Here is a 23,100-nt window from a genome sequence, read left to right as displayed (position 1 = left end):
TAAAGAACAAACGGGAAATACTAAGTTATAAAAGATAATCCATTATTTGACTACTAATTAACCGAATTTCATAATAATGCGCATTTTTAGTGAAAATAAGACTGTATGCATACAAACAAGTAAAAAATAAGTCAGAAAAGAAAAGAATTATAAATGTAAAATATTAAGAAGTTTTCTATTTTTTTTAGTGACTTTTTTATCAACATTTTTGGGTGCTTTATTATGTTGAGACAAAGTATAGTAAATACGCATGCGCATAAATAGTTTTATTAAATATACTGTTGGAAAATTTGGACATGGTGCTTCAAAAGGTACGGCTTGTGCAAGTTCAAATAAATATTTACCAATATTTTTTTGGAAACAATTACTTTCAAAAGTAGTTACAAATATTTTTTCTAATTCATGTATATAAGAACAAAAATTATGACTTGCTACGTTCAAATTTCCAAATTGATTTTCTTCTGTGGTAGTAAAAGCTCGAAAAGAACAATATAAACTAGTATCATCTATGACAGTCTTGTTTTCATTAAGATAAGTTGTACACGCTTCACATGTATGTATTTGTAGACATTTCTTTATTAAATACCCGCATACATATCTAAACGCATTTTCTTCTGGCAGGTCCATATTGTAATAGTCATGATTGGGGATGTCTAAAATTGGACGCGCCGAAGATGGAATGAACGCAGAAGATGATGAAGGACTCGAACATGATTGATCTCCAATTAAATTTAACATTTCATCTGTATCTACAGCACAATTTTGCGTATCTGTATGTTGTAACAGTTTCATACTGAATAATTTTTTAAAAGCGCGAGTAAACTGTATTGGTGTCGGATTTAAGCAATTACCGCCTTGTTGTCTAATAGAACCAAAAAAATTTTCAATACAGTCTTGATTTATTCTTCGTGTGCGAAGATATGGAAAATCGTAACATTTTAATTTATTCCAAAGTAGCATTATACTTTTAATTGTTATTTGCCAGCATTCAAAACAATTAACTCTAACACGTGAACCTTTTTCATTAATTACATTTATATTTTTCATAAAATTTATCATTTGTTCTAAGAAATTAATTTGTTTTTCGCTTCCTGTAAATACTTTTCCATATTCTTTAGGGTTATTTATTGCAGAGGAATTTAGAATATCAAATAATTTGTCAAAATGATCAATGAAATCTATTGTTCCTATTGCCTCACTTGAAAGAAAGCCAGAGGACATCTGAGTACACATGCCTGCAGCTACGCGATTACTAAAAATTTGAACGGCATATTTGACTTTCATTTTTTGAAAACTGGTAGGTTCAATATGATTTTTAGATAGTTTCGGAGCGGTTTTAATCCATTGCTTACTATCTATGTGTCACGTCCGGGGTGAAATAGGGACGTCGGAGTGGGTTTGAGTGCACCGAAATGTGTAAACCGATGGGGATTCTTAAGCGGAACTCGCAGGTAAGTAGGAGTCTGTTATTTCAATTTTCGTTGGCGTTTCGTGTCGCGCTACACTCGCGGAGGATGAGTCGAATTTTCTGGGTTAATGATTCTACTCGAGTGATTCTAGGTTTCGGATATTGTTTGGCAGCCGGAGACGGTGGTCGCGATTCGGAGCCGTCTTGAACATTGGCGTGAGACTCGGATGTTACCGGGTGTGACGGAAAATCATTGAATATGCTGGGATCGAATTCACCGGCCGTATGATAGGCGCGCCGAAGCCTTTTCACCTGGTGGGCCTGTCCGGAACGCCTCGAGCGCACCATTGGTGACGATCGACTTACCTTATGATTATTGCTTATTATTATTCTGATTCCGGTTAAAGTGTGTATGTCGCCCTTCTCCTTGCTTATATCCTACGAAATCCTGTGTGCTTATGTCCTTGTGGCCGTGTGTAAATGTGTGTGTAGTCCTTAGGGGTAACGGGTAATTAAATGCTCGATTTGTCGATATTCCCTAATCAAACTTTATTTTACAATAGCAGGAACGAGGAAAGATCAGCGGAAATCAGAGAACGCTCTGCGAGAGGCGCGCATCTAAGTAAGGACTTCGCGAGAACGCCCTGGGAGAGGCGCGCATCAGCTCGAGGATCTATCGAGAACGCCCTGAGGGAGGCGCGCATCGACTGGAAGAGTCGGGTTCAAAGTCAGGAGGTAAGTAGAATGAAATTATTGGCTAATACGTTGAAACCAATTTATTGTAAAACACACTTTGATTTCTTTTTACAGGTAGGATCGCGGTCACATCGACAACGGAGCGTGCTGCGAGTTCGATCGTAAGATACGTGTTCGCGGCTAAGTCCGATCGCAAGATACGTGTTCGCGGCTAAGTTCGATCACAGTTAACGCGCTCGCGGCTAAGTTCGATCACAAGAAACGCGCTCGCGACTAAGTTCGAAATCAGCTCACGTTGCTCTCAGATAATGTCGGAACCGCATGTGAATCCCGAAAAGTCGAAACAGAACAGAAGTATCCGGCCCGCGGGGCCTGTATTTATACCCCCAGTTCGGTGGGGTCCCGGGGTAAGGGACTATGGTCCACGCGGATACGTGAGAGCGTCACGCGAAAATCGCGTGATTTTCCGAGAGCGACGTGTGCCGGTACATTTGATGGATGTAGCACGCTTAATAAACGAACTAATCAAAATATATGCTGTTTAGTTATTTCCGCGTTCCTTCCATTATATTATTCTGCAACTATAGTGCGATACTTATAATATCTATAATATATATATATATATATTTATACTTATGACCTATATTATAATACTTTAACTATAATGCGATACCTTATACTATCATTAATGTACCTTTTGTTTAATGATGTCGACCTTATCAACGGTATGTGCGCTCGCGAAACGAACAAGCGACAATATTACGCGCTGTTCGTTACACCCCCCCCCCCCCCCGTTAAGTGGAGGAACAGCGGTCGAACGCTGTGACTGCGAGTTGAACGAGCCAGTGCTTTGCGAGTGATGCACCTCTGGCCATGTTGCATCAGAGTGGGGCTGTCCTGGTAGGCCACATCAAGGTAGCACACGGCTTACGTTATCCTTGGAGGCATCTATCTGGGGTGTTTTTAGCATATCACATTACAACATCGACATTAGTATCCCGGACGACAGTAACACAGTGTGACACTGGAAATACAATAAAGAAACGCAACTTATTCAAGTTCTTGGAACTTTTCTATATATGTCCGGCATCGATCCCCGTAAAATTACACGTCGTGGCGCGTGCGGACGAAGAGTAAAAATCTACGCTTATACTCGTGACTAAACAAATCGAAATTGACCCTTCTTCGTCTTCACACGCGAGATCGATGCCTGTACCTCCCGTTCTTACGGGTAGCCTTAATCTATTTTACCTTAAATCTACAGAATGTCGCTTTTTAAGAATGTTCTATAGGGGCCGTCCCAACCACCTTCATTACATCTTGCCTGTCTATATAAAACATCCTTAATAGTATATTCTTACAAGTTCTAAATCGATGCTACACCTTCGTGCGTCCACCATAGCGAGTCTGGACTCCTGTGATAACTCGAATTGAACGTTGTGAGAGGTAAGACTCTCGCGAAGTAGATATCGTGAATCATTTGTAACAGTGTTCATCCTGGCTCGCCATGGTAGGCTCTTTTGAGTAAATTACTATGGGTTACCTTCGAGGAATTTCCCACCTTAATTCTAACGTTTTCGTGATCCAGCACTTCTAATACGCGGAAAGGTCCATTATACTGCGGGCTAAGTTTATCTATTTTCCTATTATTAATCAACATTACGAGGTCGTTTACATGGAAAGTTTCCGGATAAGCGCGATTATCGTAATACACTTTTGATCGTTGTTTAGCTCTGACTAGATTACTCCTAGCTGATTCTTGTAAATCTCTAATTTCTTTAAACAAGTTTGTAAGGTATGAACAGTATGTCGTTAGATCCTCTTCTCGGTTGAATTTGGACGGAATCCGAGCGATTTGGCCAAATATTAATTCATGCGGCGTGTATCCAGTTCCTTCGTGGACAGACGTATTGTAGGAGAAGCTGGCGCGGTCAATGAGATCGTCCCATTGCTCCTCTTTTTTTATGAAGCATTTTAAGTATTCTACCAGTACGAGGTGCGATCTCTCCAGTGATCCGTTGGTTTGCGGATGATATGCCGTTGTGCGGAATTGCCGTATGCGGAATTTGATGGCAATTTTCTTCATAACTAGTCCCGTAAAAACTGTGCCTTGATCCGTCAGTATAGCTCTAGGACATCCAAATCGGCATATGAAGAAATGTACAAATGCATTTGCTACTGTTTCGGCTCTGACATCTTGTAGAGGTGCGTACACAGAGTATTTAGTAAGGAGATCCTGCATCGTTAGTACATATGCGTTACCTTGAGGCGATCTTCGAAATGGGCCAACGAGGTCGAGAGCCACCTTGTCGAATGCTCGACCAGGTGTATCCGTGATCACCATGGGCTGTCGAGTTTTCCTTCTCGTGAGTTTCTGTGTTCGGCAGGTGGGACATTTTCTAATGAAATTCTGGACGTCTGCTTTCATGTTTTTCCAAATAAACTTCTGTTTAATCCGACGGTAAGTTTTGGTGACACCTTTGTGTCCACCAGCAGCAGATTCGTGATGCTCCTGAATAATAGGAAATCTATAGTCCGTAGAAGGAATAGTGGTCAGCCCATGACATATGGAGATAGTTATGGGCCGCTCTGCCATGGCAAGCTGTAAAGATAGTCGAACGGAACCCCAGGCAAGTGAATCTAAATGTTCGGTTTTCCTTAAGCTTATAGTAGTTAGATTTATTTCTGTAACTACCTCTACTAGAGAAGCAAAACATTCGATTAATATATTCTTATCCATACTTATGCTTGGTCTTTCCTTCACAGGTAATACGATAATATGTCGTTCAGGGAAAGTCGACGGATAGACTCTGGCTCTTCCGAGCATAAGATCGTTAAGCGGAGGCATTGTACCAGCAGTTTCCAACTCATGAGCACCATTATCAAACGGACGTTTATTTGCAGATACCATAATGACAATGTTATCGTCCCTGTCGAGTAACAACGTGTCTCTTTCTTTTATCTGACAACGTATACCGTGTGCAATTACTAATTGTGGTTTGGTTTGTGGGTCTTCGCTCTCATCATAGGCAATGTGGTCTTCGTCATCAGGGCCGTTGGCATCCCCGTGAAACTCGTCCTCTTCTTCTTCCTCTTCATCTTCTTGTGGCTCGTCAGGTGGTTCGGCAAAAGTGACGTTTCTTTTTGGTCTCAAGTTATATTTGTTTGCGGATGCGGATTCGCTTGTTTCGGATGGAGACAAGGGTTCTAGTATTAAGGATAGCGGTGTCGAGGTCGATGGGGTGGCTACTACTGTCTCTTCAGCATCGTTAGTGATAGCATATCGCTTTCGTGGTCGATCATCATCAGAGTCAGTGTCACCTTCGTCTCCCAGACAGGCGTGAGCTGCCCCTGACCCAATACGTTGTTTCTTAAAGACCGGGAAAAGGGATGCATAGGAAACATCTGCAGGTGGATTCCTGGATAGAGCATCAGCGTTTTTGTTGTTGACGCCTGCTTTGTATACGATTTTATAGTCGTATTCTTCCAGTTTTAAACGCCATCGCATGAGGCGAGATGTGGGGTCCTTGACTCGATGCAGCCAAACCAGTGGTTGATGGTCGGTGATGAGCGTGAACCTATGCCCGTATAAGTAAGGCCTGAAATGGTTTACACAATAAGTGATTGCAAGGAGCTCTTTTTCGATGGTCGAATAATTCTTCTCTGCAGAGTTTAATACTCTTGAAGCGTAAGCGACCGGAAGGTCTTGGCCTATGACTCCTTGGCTCAATATACCTCCTATGGCGTGATTAGAAGCATCGGTAGTGAGCAAAAATTCGCGCTCGAAATCGGGGAACTGCAGGATTGGTGGTTTACACAGCAGATCTCTGAGAGTCTCGAACGCCCCCTGCGTTGCTTCGTTCCAAACGAAGGCAGAGTCTTTTTTCAGAAGGTTAGATAACGGGCTGGCAATCCCTGAAAAATCAGGAATGAAGCGGCGATAATATCCCGCCAGACCGAGAAATTGGCGAATATTCTTCAGATTGCGCGGCTTAGGGAAGTTTTTGACGGCTGTTAGCTTTAGTGGGTCTGGCCGTACTCCATTCTTTCCCACTACATGGCCAAGGTAATTCACTTCGTGCCGCAAAAATTCGCACTTATCGGGTTGTATGCTTAAGTTTGCAGACCTGAATCGTGCCATTAATTTCTCAAGCCTTTCATTAAAGTGCGATGCCAAAACATCCGTGGTATATCAGGAATGTCTTGACATCCCACCGCTGTCACCAGTTGTCACGTCCGGGGTGAAATAGGGACGTCGGAGTGGGTTTGAGTGCACCGAAATGTGTAAACCGATGGGGATTCTTAAGCGGAACTCGCAGGTAAGTAGGAGTCTGTTATTTCAATTTTCGTTGGCGTTTCGTGTCGCGCTACACTCGCGGAGGATGAGTCGAATTTTCTGGGTTAATGATTCTACTCGAGTGATTCTAGGTTTCGGATATTGTTTGGCAGCCGGAGACGGTGGTCGCGATTCGGAGCCGTCTTGAACATTGGCGTGAGACTCGGATGTTACCGGGTGTGACGGAAAATCATTGAATATGCTGGGATCGAATTCACCGGCCGTATGATAGGCGCGCCGAAGCCTTTTCAGCTGGTGGGCCTGTCCGGAACGCCTCGAGCGCACCATTGGTGACGATCGACTTACCTTATGATTATTGCTTATTATTATTCTGATTCCGGTTAAAGTGTGTATGTCGCCCTTCTCCTTGCTTATATCCTACGAAATCCTGTGTGCTTATGTCCTTGTGGCCGTGTGTAAATGTGTGTGTAGTCCTTAGGGGTAACGGGTAATTAAATGCTCGATTTGTCGATATTCCCTAATCAAACTTTATTTTACAATAGCAGGAACGAGGAAAGATCAGCGGAAATCAGAGAACGCCCTGCGAGAGGCGCGCATCTAAGTAAGGACTTCGCAAGAACGCCCTGGGAGAGGCGCGCATCAGTTCGAGGATCTATCGAGAACGCCCTGAGGGAGGCGCGCATCGACTGGAAGAGTCGGGTTCAAAGTCAGGAGGTAAGTAGAATGAAATTATTGGCTAATACGTTGAAACCAATTTATTGTAAAACACACTTTGATTTCTTTTTACAGGTAGGATCGCGGTCACATCGACAACGGAGCGTGCTGCGAGTTCGATCGTAAGATACGTGTTCGCGGCTAAGTTCGATCACAGTTAACGCGCTCGCGGCTAAGTTCGATCACAAGAAACGCGCTCGCGACTAAGTTCGAAATCAGCTCACGTTGCTCTCAGATAATGTCGGAACCGCATGTGAATCCCGAAAAGTCGAAACAGAACAGCAGTATCCGGCCCGCGGGGCCTGTATTTATACCCCCAGTTCGGTGGGGTCCCGGGGTAAGGGACTATGGTCCACGCGGATACGTGAGAGCGTCACGCGAAAATCGCGTGATTTTCCGAGAGCGACGTGTGCCGGTACATTTGATGGATGTAGCACGCTTAATAAACGAACTAATCAAAATATATGCTGTTTAGTTATTTCCGCGTTCCTTCCATTATATTATTCTGCAACTATAGTGCGATACTTATAATATCTATAATATATATATATATATATTTATACTTATGACCTATATTATAATACTTTAACTATAATGCGATACCTTATACTATCATTAATGTACCTTTTGTTTAATGATGTCGACCTTATCAACGGTATGTGCGCTCGCGAAACGAACAAGCGACAATATTACGCGCTGTTCGTTACATATGTTATAAAAATCGACAATATGAGTCCATAAAGCAACTTTGTCCATTCCAAATTCTATACGATGTTTGTATAAATTATCGCGTGTTCTTTTCATTAAATGGGGAGTATCGAATATTTCAAAATCGTCAACTAAAAAAATTGAATTGTTTATTGAAATGCCCAATTCACGAGACAGCTGCATGAAATTAGACCCCATATCCGAAATTAAAGCATGCACGGTAGCACCACAATTATGTAATTTACGTATAATGTCAAATATAATAGGTTTTAATACATCTGCTCTACATGTTGTTTCAACAAAACAAAAGCAAACTGGAAGTTTCCAATCACCTGCAATGCTGCGTGCCATAACAACAAAAGCATTTTTTGCAGGTTTCGCTGATCTCTCGTTGCCTGTATTTTCAAATCCAACTATTTCATCTTGTGAAAGATTATAAAATAAATGAGCTTTTAAACTCATTTCATCGATGCACAATATACAATGACGTTCTAAAGGCGGTAATGAATTTAATTTTACAGATAAAGCGTCAAAAATTTTGTTGTTTATGCCGGGTTTAATTTGCCATGTGTGCGTGAATGAATGTAGACCACGAATGGAAGGTAATGCAAACTGTTTCCTAAGTTCTCGATAATTTCGCGGACTTAAAAAAAATAAGCTTAAAGCAAACCGTTTAAATTCAGGACTATATCTTCTCCCATGTTTGCTTTTAATTTGCGCGTCAATTTGTGCAGATAATAATTGTGCAAAATTAGTCGGTAGTAACTTATAGCCTAATTGACGAAGAATTTCGTGTTCCTTACATTCTTCCTGAGACTTTGCCTTGCTTTCCAGGTTCTCAACTTTCTTTCGAAGCCGTCTAAGTCTTTCACGTAGCATTTTATTATCTGCTTTCAATTTCAAATGTCGTTCTCTCCATTTCTTCTGCCGCGAAGTTTCTTTTACAGCTGCTGAACACATGCTTCTGGATCTTTTACAGCTGCTGGATGTGCTTCTAAACAATAGAGAAATATTATAACATTACAGAAATATATTGCATGTATTGAAAAAAAATAAAATTATACAACTAGAAAAAATATAAATATATTGAGAAAAATTAACTAACAATTTTAATAATTTTGCAATCCTGTACAGGAAAAAAATAAAGTACAAATAACATGAGAATTTTGAAAACTTCTAAATAAATGTAATTAGATACTGAATATATTATGCAATCATGTAAATAATTATTTTTTACATTTATTTTTATTGTTTTAAAAAATTAAGAGAAAAACGACAAAATAATATAAAATATAAAACTGAGAAATGTATTTTAATGTGTGCATGTGTATTTATAAATCGAAATAATAACTATCATAAACTGTATATCTTTACAAATAATACAATATAATTAAAATGCACACACATATGTTGAATAAAGTAAAAACTTACGGTTTAGCAATTTCAGCATCTCTATCCATGGATAGCGTTGCGTTTGACGTCTGGATACTATTGAAACATATCACATACATTTTTCATACCCTATATTGATAGAAAAATAAAATATATATATTTTGCACAAAAAATATATTATAACAGCAAAATCTATTTTTGTTATTATAGAAATATGTTATAAGGTATATAGAGATTGAAGAACCTGTTTGTTTCTTCTTGTTGTTCAACAACTTCAATCACTGCTTCATCTTCCTTATCATTTCTTTCTTGTGTATGTTCTTCTGATGCTGTTGTCACAAGTGTATTGCTGTAAAAGTTATATTATGGATAGTATTATTATATTTCATATATTATCAAATATTGTTGATATTATTAAATGTAATATTATTATTTTATGTTATCAAATGTTTTTTATCTTATCAAATATATAGTATCATTTTATATTATACAATATTGTTCATTATTAAAAAATTTAAATATTATTTAGAATAAACAATAATGTGCAGTATAAAAAGTTTATTACTTACTCTCTTCCAAAAAATATTGTAGGTACAGCATCAGGATGAAGAGAAGCTCTTTTTTGGCCTATTTTGTACCACTTTTCTTCAAAATGCAAGTGGCATAGTCGATAGTTGCGATGACCATATTCTGGGCCCATCACTTGCAAGTCGAGTCTTCCACATGCATGTATCCATTGCAACCATCTAAAAATGTTATGCCAATTTGTTATTAACATAAAAAATATATTACATATATATATAGATAGATTTTAGGGAAATATGAAAATATTGAATTATGTGTGTGGATTCAATATATCTATATAAAATTATATACATGCTTTAAAAAATGATAATTAAAACAAAATTGTACCTATCATGTTCCTTAGGGAATAAAAAAAAGTGTCTTTTCTCCGTAATATTGTTGCACTCCTTCGCAACACACCATAAACTTGATTTACGATTCGACATCTTTTTCTATATTTTTCCTGTCTTCTAAGAAGCAGCACCTGCAACAAAGCTAAGATCAAAAGTGCTTTTTGGAAGAGAATAGAAAATCTGTACAATCTTATTTATATACAGATTAACTATTCCCTCTAAGAGTGAATATAATTTTTCTCGGTTAACCGTCAATTTTAAGTTTTATTTCTTTCACTCTTTATATAATTGAACACTGAACACTGAACACTGAACACTGAACACTAAACACTGAACACTCCTGCTCACTTTCTTTATCTTTCACGTCTAACTCCGATTTCTCGCACACGACGCACACTTCACTTCTATCTTCTTCTTCTTCTTCTTTATTTAATTGGCTCCTGCCTCTAATCCGAGGACAATATGGCCAGCTTTTGCCACTGTTTGTATAGTCAACTGTGAGTAGCTTGAAACTGCTACTGGTAGCCGTGTAAATAGACTTAGGTTCACGAGGCGGCGTTCATGTTTGGATAGGAGGGAGAGAAAGAGTGGGAAAGCCACTAGGCGAGTGGTGGGGAGCCGGCGGTCGGTCAGGCACGCGCGAGCGCGCGCATTATAAATTGATTTCTGCTGATCTACAAAAAGACATAATTAGTCGACAGATTCTGCGCGTGGGTCTTGCGAGAGTCGGAAAGATATCATTGCACTGCGGTCCCTCACTCGAGTGAATCGCCTGTCTGAGATAAGTTGCTTTGTTATATGTTAAGGGGCAATTGAATATAATATGATTGATATCCTGAACCGGGTCGCCACAAGCGCATGAGCCATCATCAACTATATTTTTTCTAAAAAGACTGTGGTTCAAATTGTAGTGGTTTGCCCTGAGTCGCGAGATCGTGACCACAGCATCGCGTTTAAGGCCGGATTGATAATACCAAGGTTTAGGCGTGTTGACATATAGGTTGACAAAAAAATGGTTGCCCTTGCATCGAGCTTTATTAAATAGGTAGTTATGAAATTCTATAGCTAATTTTTCGCGTTGTTCAATAAAGAAATCTGAGTGGGGTATCTTAAAAAAAGGGTTAGCAGTGCCAAGGCGAATGGCTTTTCTGGCAAGTTCATCCGCGATTTCGTTACCCGAGATGCCTTTGTGAGAGGGGATCCAAATGAAAAGGATTTTCTTGCCGCGGTTTTGGGCTTCTAATATTTTGCTTTTTATGAGTGGAATTATGTAATTTGACCTACATGTGACAGGATTGGATAGAGCGTCGAGCACGCTTTTAGAGTCCGAAATAATGGAGAACTTAGGGCCGGGGAGGTCGAGGGTAAGCAACACCGCATTGTATATTGCCCAGGCTTCCGCTGTGAAGACCGAGGCCTGGGCAGGGAGTTTAAACATCAAATGGTTTTGAAGTTGCGGGGAGTAGCACGAGGCGCCAACCCAGCTGAATGAGTCAATCTTAGAGCTCTAAGAGCCATCCGTATAAAAGACTGTGGAATCTTGAATGATCGGGCCGAACGCTTGGAGGAATATGTTCTGAACCAAAGGTTTGGGGGTTTTGTCAATCAAATTTAAAAGGTCAGAATCTGGTCGGTAGAGAGAGGGGGTGAATAGTATGGAATGATATGAGTGTTGGAAGGGGGAAGGAGCTACCTTGGAGTGAATGTAGGGTAAGAAAGATTTTATTTGAAGGAAGAGATCAAGGAGAGGAAATTTTTTGCGGCAGTATTCCAGGTCGGGTGGTCTGTCTTGCACCGTTAAGGCCAGTTGAAACATGGCTTCTATAACCGGGTGATTGGTAATAGATAGAGATTTGATGAGATATTTTGATGCTAAGTGTTTGAGTCGTAATTTGAGAGGAGGTTCTTTGGCTTCCGCAAACATTGTGTTAATAGGGGTGGATATACGATAACCTAGGCAGGCTCTTATAGCTTTGTTCTGTATAATTTCCAGATGATGGAATTTAGGGCTAGATTTAAGGGAGAAGATGTGAGATGCATATTCTATGTATCCTCTCAAGACGGCTCTATAAATATTGAGGAGAAGTTGGGGATGCGAACCCCACCAAACTCCTCTTAGTGCTGAAATTACGTCCGCGACCTTTCTGGCTTTGCTGATGACTGAGTCCATATGCTGAGCTCCTGTGAGTTGGGGATCAAGGATAATGCCGAGGAAGCGAACTGAATCCGCTGGGGTGATGATGTCGTCACCAATATGAACTTTAAATTGGTTTAGATTAAAGATTTTTTGTTTGGAAAAGATCATAAGTTGCGTTTTACTTGGAGAGATCTCTAGACCGCGATTATAGAGGTAATTTGTAATATTTGCAAGAGTTGTCTCGATTCGGTGGATGGCTTTTTTAATTCTTTTGGCCGAGGCAAAGATAACAATATCATCTGCGAATTGTAAAATCTTAACCCCAGGGTGTAATAGGGAGGCTATATTTTTGAGATAAAAATTGAATAGGAAGGGGCTAAGTACTGATCCTTGAGGAGTGCCTTTGCGCGAAATGCGCGGGGAAGAGAGCTTTCCCTGAATGACAAACTGAACGATTCTTTCTGTGATGAGGTTTTGGACAAACTGACATGTTTTGGATGGAAAATTGGCCTGTATAAGGTCATCAACTAGAATGGGGGGATTAACGTTGTCAAAGGCACCCTTGATGTCTATGAATAGGGCTACTGTAGCTTTGTTAAGGAGGTTGTTATTGTGGATTTCTGCGTTGAGTATGGTAAGGTTGTCAGAACATGAGCGGAATTTGCGAAAGCCGAACTGGTGATCTGGGATAAGGTTTGTGGTTCCGGATTCGGCGCACCAATGGATGCGGTTTAGGATCATCTTTTCGAGAAGTTTGAGTAGACAGGAAGTGAGGGCAATAGGGCGGGCTCCTTTGCCGTGGGGTTTAGGAATAAGATAGACTAATCAGTGGGACCAGGCCTCCGGGAATTCTCCTTCTGTAAAGATATTATTGATGATTCTGAGTAAAAGTTTTTTGAGAGAGATCGGAAGGGTTTTGAGGATTCTGTAATCGATGCAATCAAGTCCCGGGCTGGAATTGCTTTTGCATGTGTTGAGAGCATGGTGGAATTCATTATATATGAATGGGTTATCAAGCCATTGTAAAGGACCATTGGGGTTTACGCGATTATTTAGTAGGTTAGGACGGTCTGTCGTACAGGAGGGGGGAGTTATATTTGCCATGGTTTCATCAGCGAGCGACTCACTTATCGAGGAAGAGTCTTCGGATGGTGCTAATTTGCGATTGCGGAATCTTTTGATCATTTTCCAAATCGATGGCGTAGGAGTCATAAAATCAAGCGAGTTGCAGTAATTCTTCCATCCTTCTCTTTTAGCTGTTCTTAGGATTTTACGGGTGGTGGTTACTTGATTTCGATATACCTGAAAGTTGTTTACAGTAGGTTTTTTTCGATATGTCCTGCAGGCTCGGCTTCTTGCTTTGACTGCCTCTTCGCATTCTGCATTCCACCAAGGGGCAGGGGGAGGGTTTTGGTGGGGGTTATTTGGTTGTTGGATACTATTGCTGTTGCTGGTTTTGGGCGTATTGGAAGGGAGGGAGATGGAATCAACGACCTTCTGTAAAGAGTTGATGAAGGAGTCGTACTGTTTTAAGAGTTCGTTATCTGCATCGCGAAGAACGAGAGTTTCAATCTCTTGAGTTTTGCTCTCTAGAGAGTAAGAGAGCTCTCTAAGTTGAATTTTGGTAAGTTTGTATTTGTGGGAAAAGATGCAGTTTGTTTTAATTTTTGCATTGACTGTGATACCAATTGGACGGTGATCACTACCGCACGTGTCGTTAAACACGCAAGTGTTGAGGAGAGGAACAAAATTGCAAGAGGCGATGGCGAGGTCTATTAGGGATGGTGTAATGCCTGGGGGAGGAATGAATGTAGGCGTATTTGGATTGAGTAGTGTAAAGGGGAAACGGTCCAGCAAGTCCATGATAACATGTCCCGTCGAGTTGGGAGAAGGGGCCCCCCAATGGGGGTGGTGTGCGTTAAGATCTCCGAGGATTAGAGATTGAGGGAAGGAGTTGGCCAGATTGAAAAATCTTTGCCAGGTTCTCTGTGGACAGACCCCGGTGGGGTGTCTGTAAATTCCGAAAAGTGCTGTACTAGTGTTGTTAACTGAAATTTTGATACCGATAGCTTCGACAGAGTCATCTGTTTTCAGGATGCTATCTAGATTAATGGGGGAGAAGTTTATGTTATTACGGATGAGAAGTGCTATGCCTTGGCGGCCAGTGTCACGGTCTTGACGAATTGTTTTGAAACCTGGAATGGAAAAGGAATGTAAGGGGTTTAGGAGGGTTTCGCTAAAAAAATTATATCGTGGGATTCTGACAATTTTTCGATGTCCGGTTTCCTGAGAGAAGCGCCCCTGCAGTTCCAATAAATAATGTTAAAACTGGGAGAGGAAACCAAACTGGAGGTGTTAGAAGGCATTTAAAGACCGTAAACACCTTGGATGATGGTGCAAAATTGAAGCACCATTTTATAAATTTGAGAGTCGTTAACTGCAGGGAAAAATTCTGTGAGGTTGCGAACAAAGTCGATGATGATTTTAAAAAGGCTACGTAGGGACTCAAAAGAGAAGGGAGGATTAGGATTGTCAGATGGGTTGTTGCCTCTATCGTTGGTTGGTGCATTGCCATAATTGAATATAGGAGGTTGGGAGTTAAAGGTCTGTTCTCTACCGTGTGGATAGAATAGGCAGTCGTTGTGTGCCCCTTTGAGGTTGTGTTGATTAATGTTCGGATTTTTTTCCTGGGGGGGATTTCTCGTGGAGCTGCGTTGAGAGAAAGAGGGGTGTGAATTACCCTGGTTGCGGGGAGAACCATTTTTCAGGATTCCTGAATACGACTGTGAAGATGAGGTGGGGGAACTATTAAGCGAGGGCATTGCATTAAAATTGAATCGGGTGCTTTTTGGGGAGTCTGAAGAGCTCGTATAACCAGGAAGAGAGGGATAGGAGTCCGAGGAACTGAAGTCGGGAGGGGGAGAGTAGATTGAGAATTGACAATTTTCAACCTTGTTGCGGGCTTCCAGATAGGGAATGTTTTGTTCAGCCGCTATTTGGACAATTTTTTTCTGTTTAATAAAAACCGGGCAGGTGGGTGCTGTGGGAAGATGATCGCCCTTACAATTTATACACACCGGGGGTAGATTAGCTCTTGGACAATCATCTTTATTGGCGTGTGAATCCGACGTGCATCTGCCGCATTTTGCTTTGCTACGACAGCTCGAGCTGATATGGCCGAAACGAAAGCAGGAGAAGCATATTTGAATTTGGGGAATGTAGGGCTCTATTTTTAATTTTGTTTTAAAAATAGAGATCTCTAAAGGCAAAGTTTGTCCTTCGAATTTAATTAGAATTGTTTTAGACGGTTCAAACACTGACTCCCCGTTTCTTTTGACACGGCGATTGAGACGTTGAATGGAGATAATTTTTACAGAGGATTCAATTTCCTGCATGATTTCGTTATCAGAGAGGCACAGAGGGATACCCTTGACAATAGCGATACGCATGATTTTGAACGAGGGTATAAAGGCTACTAAGTTATGTTTTTTAAGCGATGGGTGGCCAATAACCCGATTAGCCGCCTGGTGCGTTTCAAATTTGGCCCGAACTTTGTTATTTCCAGTTGTGTGTATTTCTTAAATACTCTCGTCAAATCCGTTGATGATTTTGGAGATCAAAAGCGAATCGGGAGCGACGTTGGATTCCGCATACTGGAAATGAACGAGGAAAGGCGGGAGATCAGTGGCCGAATAGCGGTTAGCCTCCCTGCGATGTTTCTTGCTGGAAGAAACAGAGGCAGGGGATGGCGATCCTCTCTCGGTAAATGCCAAATCGCACTCGGATGCGCGCTTGACCCCCCTCCTCGTCTCGACGGCAGGATCAAGATCCATAACCGAACCCGGGGGAGGGCCATTGTTACTGATATCGGTCGGAACTATCGCAGGAGACTTTATTGTGTTGCTAACCGTTTCTTTAGGATTCGAGAAGTTTACATTGTTGTTCTCGGCGATATATGATCCCTCACGAACGGTGGTGGCAACCGCTACCGCGCCATCAAACTTTTCAAGAATTTTCATGTTCGGTATATAGGGAACAGTCGAGTCTTTGCTGGGACGAGGGGGAGGGGGCGGGGACCCGCCTGTCCCCTTGGTCGTCTCAGAGTTATGATGCTTCCTATTTTTTTTGTTTTTTCCCCCCATGGTATTTTCTAGACTATCCGACGAATCGCTAGCCGATCCGTCGTCACGATCGCGTTCTCTCGACGAAGAGCGAGAGCGAATTGGCGGGGAATTGATGGGGCTCACGGGCAAGCGGCTCAAAATTGCTGCGCGACTGGCTAAATAGTAGGAAGATAGTGAGACACCTAGGCCGGGTGCTCCGAGGGGGGAGCGGGGCGGGGGGGAACTCTAGCGCCGCGGTCCGGCCGAGGGGTCTGCGGGGGGGGAGGACCCTGCGTTCCCAGCATAGGGTTCGCGGGGGGGGGGGGGGAGGGCCTCGAGATCGCGGAGGTCCTAGGGAAGGGGGGGAGGGGGGGGGGATCAGGCGAGCGCGTCGGGGCATGTTCGATAAACAAATGCCGCCTCGCGTCGATGTTCGGCCGATAGTATTTATAAACAGATGTCATTTCACACCTCAGATGCGAGCGAGCGGCTATAATTTATGACCTGCGACTAGTGTGACGCCGCGGTCCTTTTCACTTTTCTTCGTAGGAAGAGTCGCTTATCGGGGTTTCGCGGCGCCATTCGGTTATGGCGTCGCGCGTTACAAAGGCGAGCGCTGATGACAGGCAGCTAGATTTTATAAACACTAGACGACATAAGCGCAGCAACGCGACTCAATTTCTATGGGTATCGACGAACGTCGATGACAGAATTTATAAACGAATATCATCTCGCACTGCAGATGGTCAAGCATCGATGGCCGACATAGGTACTTGACCAAAAATTTTAGGCGATTTAACCGTCGCGGTACGTTAAAAAAAAACTCCGAGATATATGAGGTAATAAAAAGAAAGTTGGCCTGGGAGTCTCTCGGAGACCCCCGCTGTGCATGTCTAGGGTCCCGATGTCCTCTTTACGCACGGTGTTTAGGAAAATTTATAGGTTTTTTGGCGAACATGTGGGTCACAGGTTCACTAGGTCATGTTTTTTTTGCAGCACCGATCGGTTATGACGTCGCGCGTTATTTCCTTCTTTCCTTCTTTTCTTCTTTCTTCCTCTCGAAAAGGACCGTCTTCTCGTTCGCGTTCTCTCTCGCGCGCATTCTCTCTCTTTCTTATTCATTAATTGGACTACATTCCCTTCTCTAAAAACTAATTTTTTAAATATATTAAATATGTATTGAACCATACCATAAGAATTTTAATACTTCAAAAATCAAAATATTTTTTAAAATAAAGAAGACTAATAATGCAGCTTATATTTAAGTATCTGAAAATATTCTTTAATCTACATAATTATGTATCGCAAATATTTTGATGATTTGTAAATATATTTTATTATATATAATTAAACTATGTAAGGAAGGGGAGAAAGAAAAGGAATAGATATTATAATTATTTAATATTTTTTTCTTTTTTATTTTAAGAAAAAATGTATATCATAAAATAAAAAAATTTATAAGTGCAGTATATCTATAGACAATCGAGCATGTGGAGGATCTTCACCTGAAACACACAAATGCAATAATGATTAATATAAAGCAATGTTTATTCAATATTTTGTATTGGAAAAACAAGTAATTTACCAGTGTTCTTCTTCTTCCTCTTCAAAGGCCTCCATATCGAATAAACGACGTAATCCGAAAATATCGCCGTCCCCGGAAGTTTCCCAGATTACAGCGTTGTTTTCCTGGTCATCCGTCCTAAACCAACGCACCCAACGCTGGCGCGCCAAATTTATGAATCCTCGTATGTTAATCTCATGCATGTATATAACGCGCTGAAAACAGAATAAAAAAATTTAAAAAAATGTAAAATTTATGAATATTTTCATACGTACCGGATTGCGAGGGATCCGAATCCTCACCATATTATTTATCGCTATTTCAACTACGGGCAAGTTGCCTACCCATATCCACTGTAACAAAAAAGAATAACAATTAAAGTAATTTAAATCGACCTGACTGGCAATATATATAACGTCTTTTCGATATGAAAAAAAGAATGATTATTTTAAATATTTAAAAATTATTAAAAATATTTTAAATATACAATTATGTAAACTTACTCCTGCAGCTGGATATGTAATTTCGATATGGTCTTCTATTCTTTCCACACGTTCGGCCATAATTGTAATTTTAGATATGCAAATATTTTAAAAATAACAACAAAACTTGTTCAAAAAGAAATCACTAACTTTTGCGAAATTTTCATGAAACACGTCCGAACTGCTCGGGAACTCGACGAAACTGAATTTAACGAAGGTTGCAAAACGAAGCGGGGGTAAAATGTCACCAGAGAAAACAATATGGTAACAGTTTAAAATCGGACAGCCCCTTACGACGAAAAGAAATAAAGATGAAATATGTCTCGCACTACAATGGCGGGCAAGAATACATAGGCGCGTTCTCTGTCGCTCGCGTCCCTTCGCTCGCGTTCTCTCTCGTTCGCATCTCTTCGTTCGCGTTCTCTCTCGCGTCTCCTCGTTCACGTTTCTTTTCTTTATAATAAATAATTGGGAGAATTGAAAGATAATAAACTTTTTATCATATAAACGTTAATTTATTTCTCATGTGTCGCATCGTATACAATATTGTCTAAAGCATAAGCTAATAATTCGCAATCAATAATCGAATTTTTATCAAAAACATCGCGCAAGGTTCTCGCTGCGTCACATTTATCGGTTATACAATTTCTTCGTAAAATGATTACAAATTGTTTAAATTTTTCACTTACGCCATGAACATTTTGGCATAGTTGAAAATACACATTCTCGACGCAATGTTCTAGTTCGAACAAGAAGAATACGGTCGATGATTTCATATACATGGAATTATTATGCAACGTAAGTTTTACAACATTCGCATCGCGTATTTTTACGAGTTCTATACGCAGATCTCGAATCAACATTGATGAAGGTGCGGTTGACTGCAGGAGTCGTTCGATATCCGCACGTCTTTCAATTAGCGCTGTCCACGTCGTATGAGCCAACACCATCTGATTTCCTCGGTTATCACCGAGAAGTAGTTCCACAGAGGACACAGGTCCCACGCTGATTCCAATATCCAAATATTTATAAGCCGTTGATGTCAATGCATATCGTCTGCCTAGTATACGAACCGCGCGACGCTCCAACGAGATGCTGTAGAAAAAAAATAATGAGATTACTTTCAAAATAATACAATTCGCAAAAAGATATAAAAATATATAGCTCTATAAATTAAACAAAACTTACTTGTTTTCACACGTTGGAGTTTCAACATCGGGAATCGGTACGTAATAATTCATACGTCTACTGCCGCCGTTGCTTCCTTCAACGGAATACATTCTTTCTCTCGGTTATGAGAAGCGGACCGTTCACACAAGCAGCCGATACGAGACTAATCGTATAAAATTAATCGAGTATACGCGGCAATTTCCAAAAAACTATGATGAAGGAGGGGGAAATTAATGTTTCTGTAACGCGCAATCAGAGCTCTGAAATTTAGGAGAGGGGACTAAGGTAGGATTTTTTCTGTATTAAGACGTATACCCACTCTCCGCATGACATCAACCGTGAAACATGTTCAGACATGTTCGTATAAACCTGATACCCCCCTCGAAGCTCTCGAGTTAGAATTCGTCACGTATACCTACTTATTATTTAATTTTTTTACACTATCGACTAATGGGAAAGGGAAAAGAAAATTAAACATTGTAAAATTTATATTTTTTTTATTTAAAAAAAATTACATCTCTCTCTGGCGTCGCGACCACCAGTTAAATATTTTTAATACATTTTGCAATGCGCAATTCTTAACATGTTTTCCACATCGCAGAGTATTGGTAACATCTAGATTATTTAAAGATTCGATATCTTCGTAATCCGCATCCAAAGTCTCGATGGTTAAGTTTTTTCTCGCTTTATTCTCAAGCAGATCCACCAGCCATTCTCGTTTCTGGCATCCCTTGACGTACACGAGAGTCGGCATCTCGTCGTCATCGTCGTCGTCCTCGTGCTCACCGAGCACGGCCGATGTAATTAAACGTTTCACCATGCTGTACGGCACGTTTCCGTCTTCCCATCGTAATCCATGGTGATTGTGAATCAACCAGGAAGCACATGACTTGTCGAATTTTGTAAGGAGACTCCATGGCATGGGGCATGTAAAGATGTGATGCGCCAGAACAGCCCCGTTTCTCAGCACCGCTACCTCCTTTACGACAAATTTCATCCCGACGATGAATCCTTGCAGATCGACGAACGTTGGCGCGATCATGATGCAACGAAGGAACGATCCGTACTGTATCACATCGCGATACATCTGTCTCTCTTATATCGAAATTTTTACCGACATTACAATTTACGTGAGTTTGCGCACTACGTTTGACAACGGACAGTATTCGATTACGCGGTCATGCAAGATGAGACAATAGGCGGTAGTATTTGCAGGCACATTCTCTTTACAATCAAATTCTATTCGCACATCCACGGTGGCGCTCTTGACGGACTCGTTTTGTCGGGAGCAATCGATGATGACGAAAGGTCCAAGCGTCAGGAATGTAGTCAAATTGAGAAACGTATCGTAGCGATCGTATCCGTAATAAGCTTTACGAAAACGCGCGTACATATCATAAAGAAGGGCGTATCGATTTTTTTCAAAATCTAGATTTAAGTCATCGTATGGATAAGATTCAGAGTTTAGATAAAGCTTGATATTGGTCAAGTTACAGTGATTGAAATAGCCAATATTTTGAGCCATATTATTTTTGCGACCGGTCTGCAGCGCAAAGATAACGTATCGCGGTTTCTCTAACTGAGTCGCAGTCTTGACGGCCCACGAATGCTTGGTCGTGCTCTGCAGCAGGGGGTACTCGTACAGATCCCACGAACGAAAACTGACACTAAGATATCGTCCGCTTCCCAAGGCCCGTAACATGGACAGTTTATTGACCTCGTTTAACGTAACGTGAGGCATTCGCCATTGTACTTTGAACAATTCGATTTCCGGCTCAGTCGTCGGATTTCCTATAATGCAATTGTTATCGTTACGCGCTCGTATCAAAATTAATTCGTGACGAGCGTTAACAATCACGCGTTTGTAATCCTCGCAAAAGCCTAACAATGTGTAGAGCGGAACGCAATAATTGAAATATCCTTCCGAGCGGGTAGGTGAAATGTCCCATCCAGCATTCCGCAACATCTCCGCCTTGTCGTACGTTATCGATACATAGTTCTTGAGAGTACTGGTTATTCCAGCGTTTCTGCTGCGATCAATCTCCACGCCGTTGAGCTCGTATCGAATTTCATCGAACATGAACGCCACGCAATTAGTTACAAACGCTGTCATAGACTCGGTACTCCTTTTCTTTACCACCAATCTTCCTTCGACGTAGAGAAAGCTTTCGCACGGCAACGTGTATAAATCTTGTTGTTGTATGGGTATTCTTATCTCGTCGCTGTGTCCAAACGTCGTATTGGCGTACGGACTGTACGTGTGTGTTTCAATCTTGACGACACTGTCGTCAAAGATCGGTTCACCTCCAATGTTAAGGATATCGACCATGCTTCCTCAGATATTTCGCACCGCGAATCCCAAAGATCGTAGAAATTCAACGTTCGATGCGGTGAGCTTCTTTCTCGTCTCTTTTTTAGCTCCACCGAATGTTGATCGGGTGATATCGTCGACCGCTACCGTAAAGATATTCTTATCTCTCTCGTGCTCCGAGTCGTTCAGTACGAGCATCTCATATGTCGTCCGTACACTCGCGCGCGTTATCGCTGTCGCAGTCGTACGTGCAATCTGACGGTGATCTCTTCTCCTCGAAAATCAATCAATCGATCGTCCTGATCCACGACGCGAATCGTTAGGTCCGTAATGCTCCGTACGGTGATTGGCAGGTAAATGATCTGTGCCGGCGTTTCCGATATCTTATATCCTGGTGGTACACTCGGTGAAAACTCGTGTATCGTGTGCACGTACTTGTCGTTGCTGTACGCGCCCGCGGTCACGTTACACTCTACGCGAATGATGTTTACGCTAATGATATTTATCGGTACGTCCGATTCGTACCATTGTCGCGGCTCCAGCACGCGATTCGTTGAAAATCCCAGCAGCGATCCAATGTTGTTCGGTTTGTTAAAGTTTACTCTGAAAGCGCACTTGATCTCGCTCTTCATCGTATTGTTGTTGGCACGAATAATCAACGGATAGTCATCATCTTCGCCGACGTGTTTCTTTCTCGCGACATTATTCGATTGATCCCGTAAAATGACGCGTCTTAGATACGTGTTTATATCACGCAATTCGTACGATCCTTCGGGAATGGTAATTTCCTTGTCGTCAAAGTAGAATTTATTGTTCGAAGAATTCACGTTCGGTATCGTGTAATAGGTTTCAAAATTTGTCAGGCCGAGCTCGTAATCACCATCGCTCAAGTCCACGGCGGGAAAGTAGCTTACCGCGAGGACGCTACTCTTGCCGGTGAGCGTGAATGTCAGCGACATGTTTGAATGAATACTGAGTTCAAACAGCGCGACGGTCGTCTTTAAATTGATCGTCAACCGTCTGTAGAAAGCGTAGACACAGTTGCCCGCAATTGCTCTGATCGTATCGTTGAAAAGGCATGTGATTGTACTCTATCTTCGTCACGTTGTTCTTTAGATACAGCACCAATTCCCTCGGCGGTCGAAGATTGCCAAAACTGTCGAAATATATGGCTCGATCTCCCCTCTTCGCGTACGCCACC

At 41.5% G+C, this 23,100-nt stretch overlaps 1 protein-coding gene and 2 long non-coding RNA genes across 3 annotated transcripts; 2 read left to right on the top strand and 1 right to left on the bottom strand.

Annotated features, from left to right (window-relative positions):
• Positions 1 to 280: 280 nt before the first annotated feature.
• On the top strand, positions 281 to 887 carry LOC139783406 (uncharacterized). Its single transcript, XR_011721256.1, has 2 exons — positions 281 to 311; positions 622 to 887. It is a non-coding gene; the product is annotated as an uncharacterized lncRNA (long non-coding RNA).
• Positions 888 to 1,728: 841 nt separating this feature from the next.
• On the top strand, positions 1,729 to 2,637 carry LOC139783405 (uncharacterized). Its single transcript, XR_011721255.1, has 2 exons — positions 1,729 to 2,143; positions 2,219 to 2,637. It is a non-coding gene; the product is annotated as an uncharacterized lncRNA (long non-coding RNA).
• A 15,129-nt stretch (positions 2,638 to 17,766) lies between these two features.
• On the bottom strand, positions 17,767 to 20,585 carry LOC139783394 (uncharacterized). Its single transcript, XM_071722543.1, has 4 exons — positions 20,406 to 20,585; positions 18,212 to 19,584; positions 17,958 to 18,151; positions 17,767 to 17,877 (listed from the first exon to the last, which is right to left on the bottom strand). Exons 1-2 carry the CDS (start codon positions 20,583 to 20,585, stop codon positions 18,934 to 18,936), a joined length of 831 nt encoding a protein of 276 aa, XP_071578644.1. The 3' UTR covers positions 17,767 to 17,877; positions 17,958 to 18,151; positions 18,212 to 18,933.
• Positions 20,586 to 23,100: the final 2,515 nt, after the last annotated feature.

This window comes from Temnothorax nylanderi, unplaced genomic scaffold, assembly GCF_030848795.1.
Source record: "Temnothorax nylanderi isolate EJ_2023f unplaced genomic scaffold, tnyl_v1.0 TNYL_tig0497_pilon, whole genome shotgun sequence".
Lineage (NCBI taxonomy): Eukaryota > Metazoa > Arthropoda > Insecta > Hymenoptera > Formicidae > Temnothorax > Temnothorax nylanderi.
This window is presented reverse-complemented; position numbering and strand designations above follow the sequence as displayed.

Bases quoted from the DNA above. Each gene is read 5' to 3' on its own strand.
- LOC139783394 (XM_071722543.1), bottom strand. From the start codon at position 20,585: ATGAAATTTGTCGTAAAGGAGGTAGCGGTGCTGAGAAACGGGGCTGTT. The intron at 19,585-20,405 runs GTGAAACGTTTA...TTTAATTTATAG, and splicing joins GAAACGTGCCGTACAGCATG to AGCTATATATTTTTATATCT.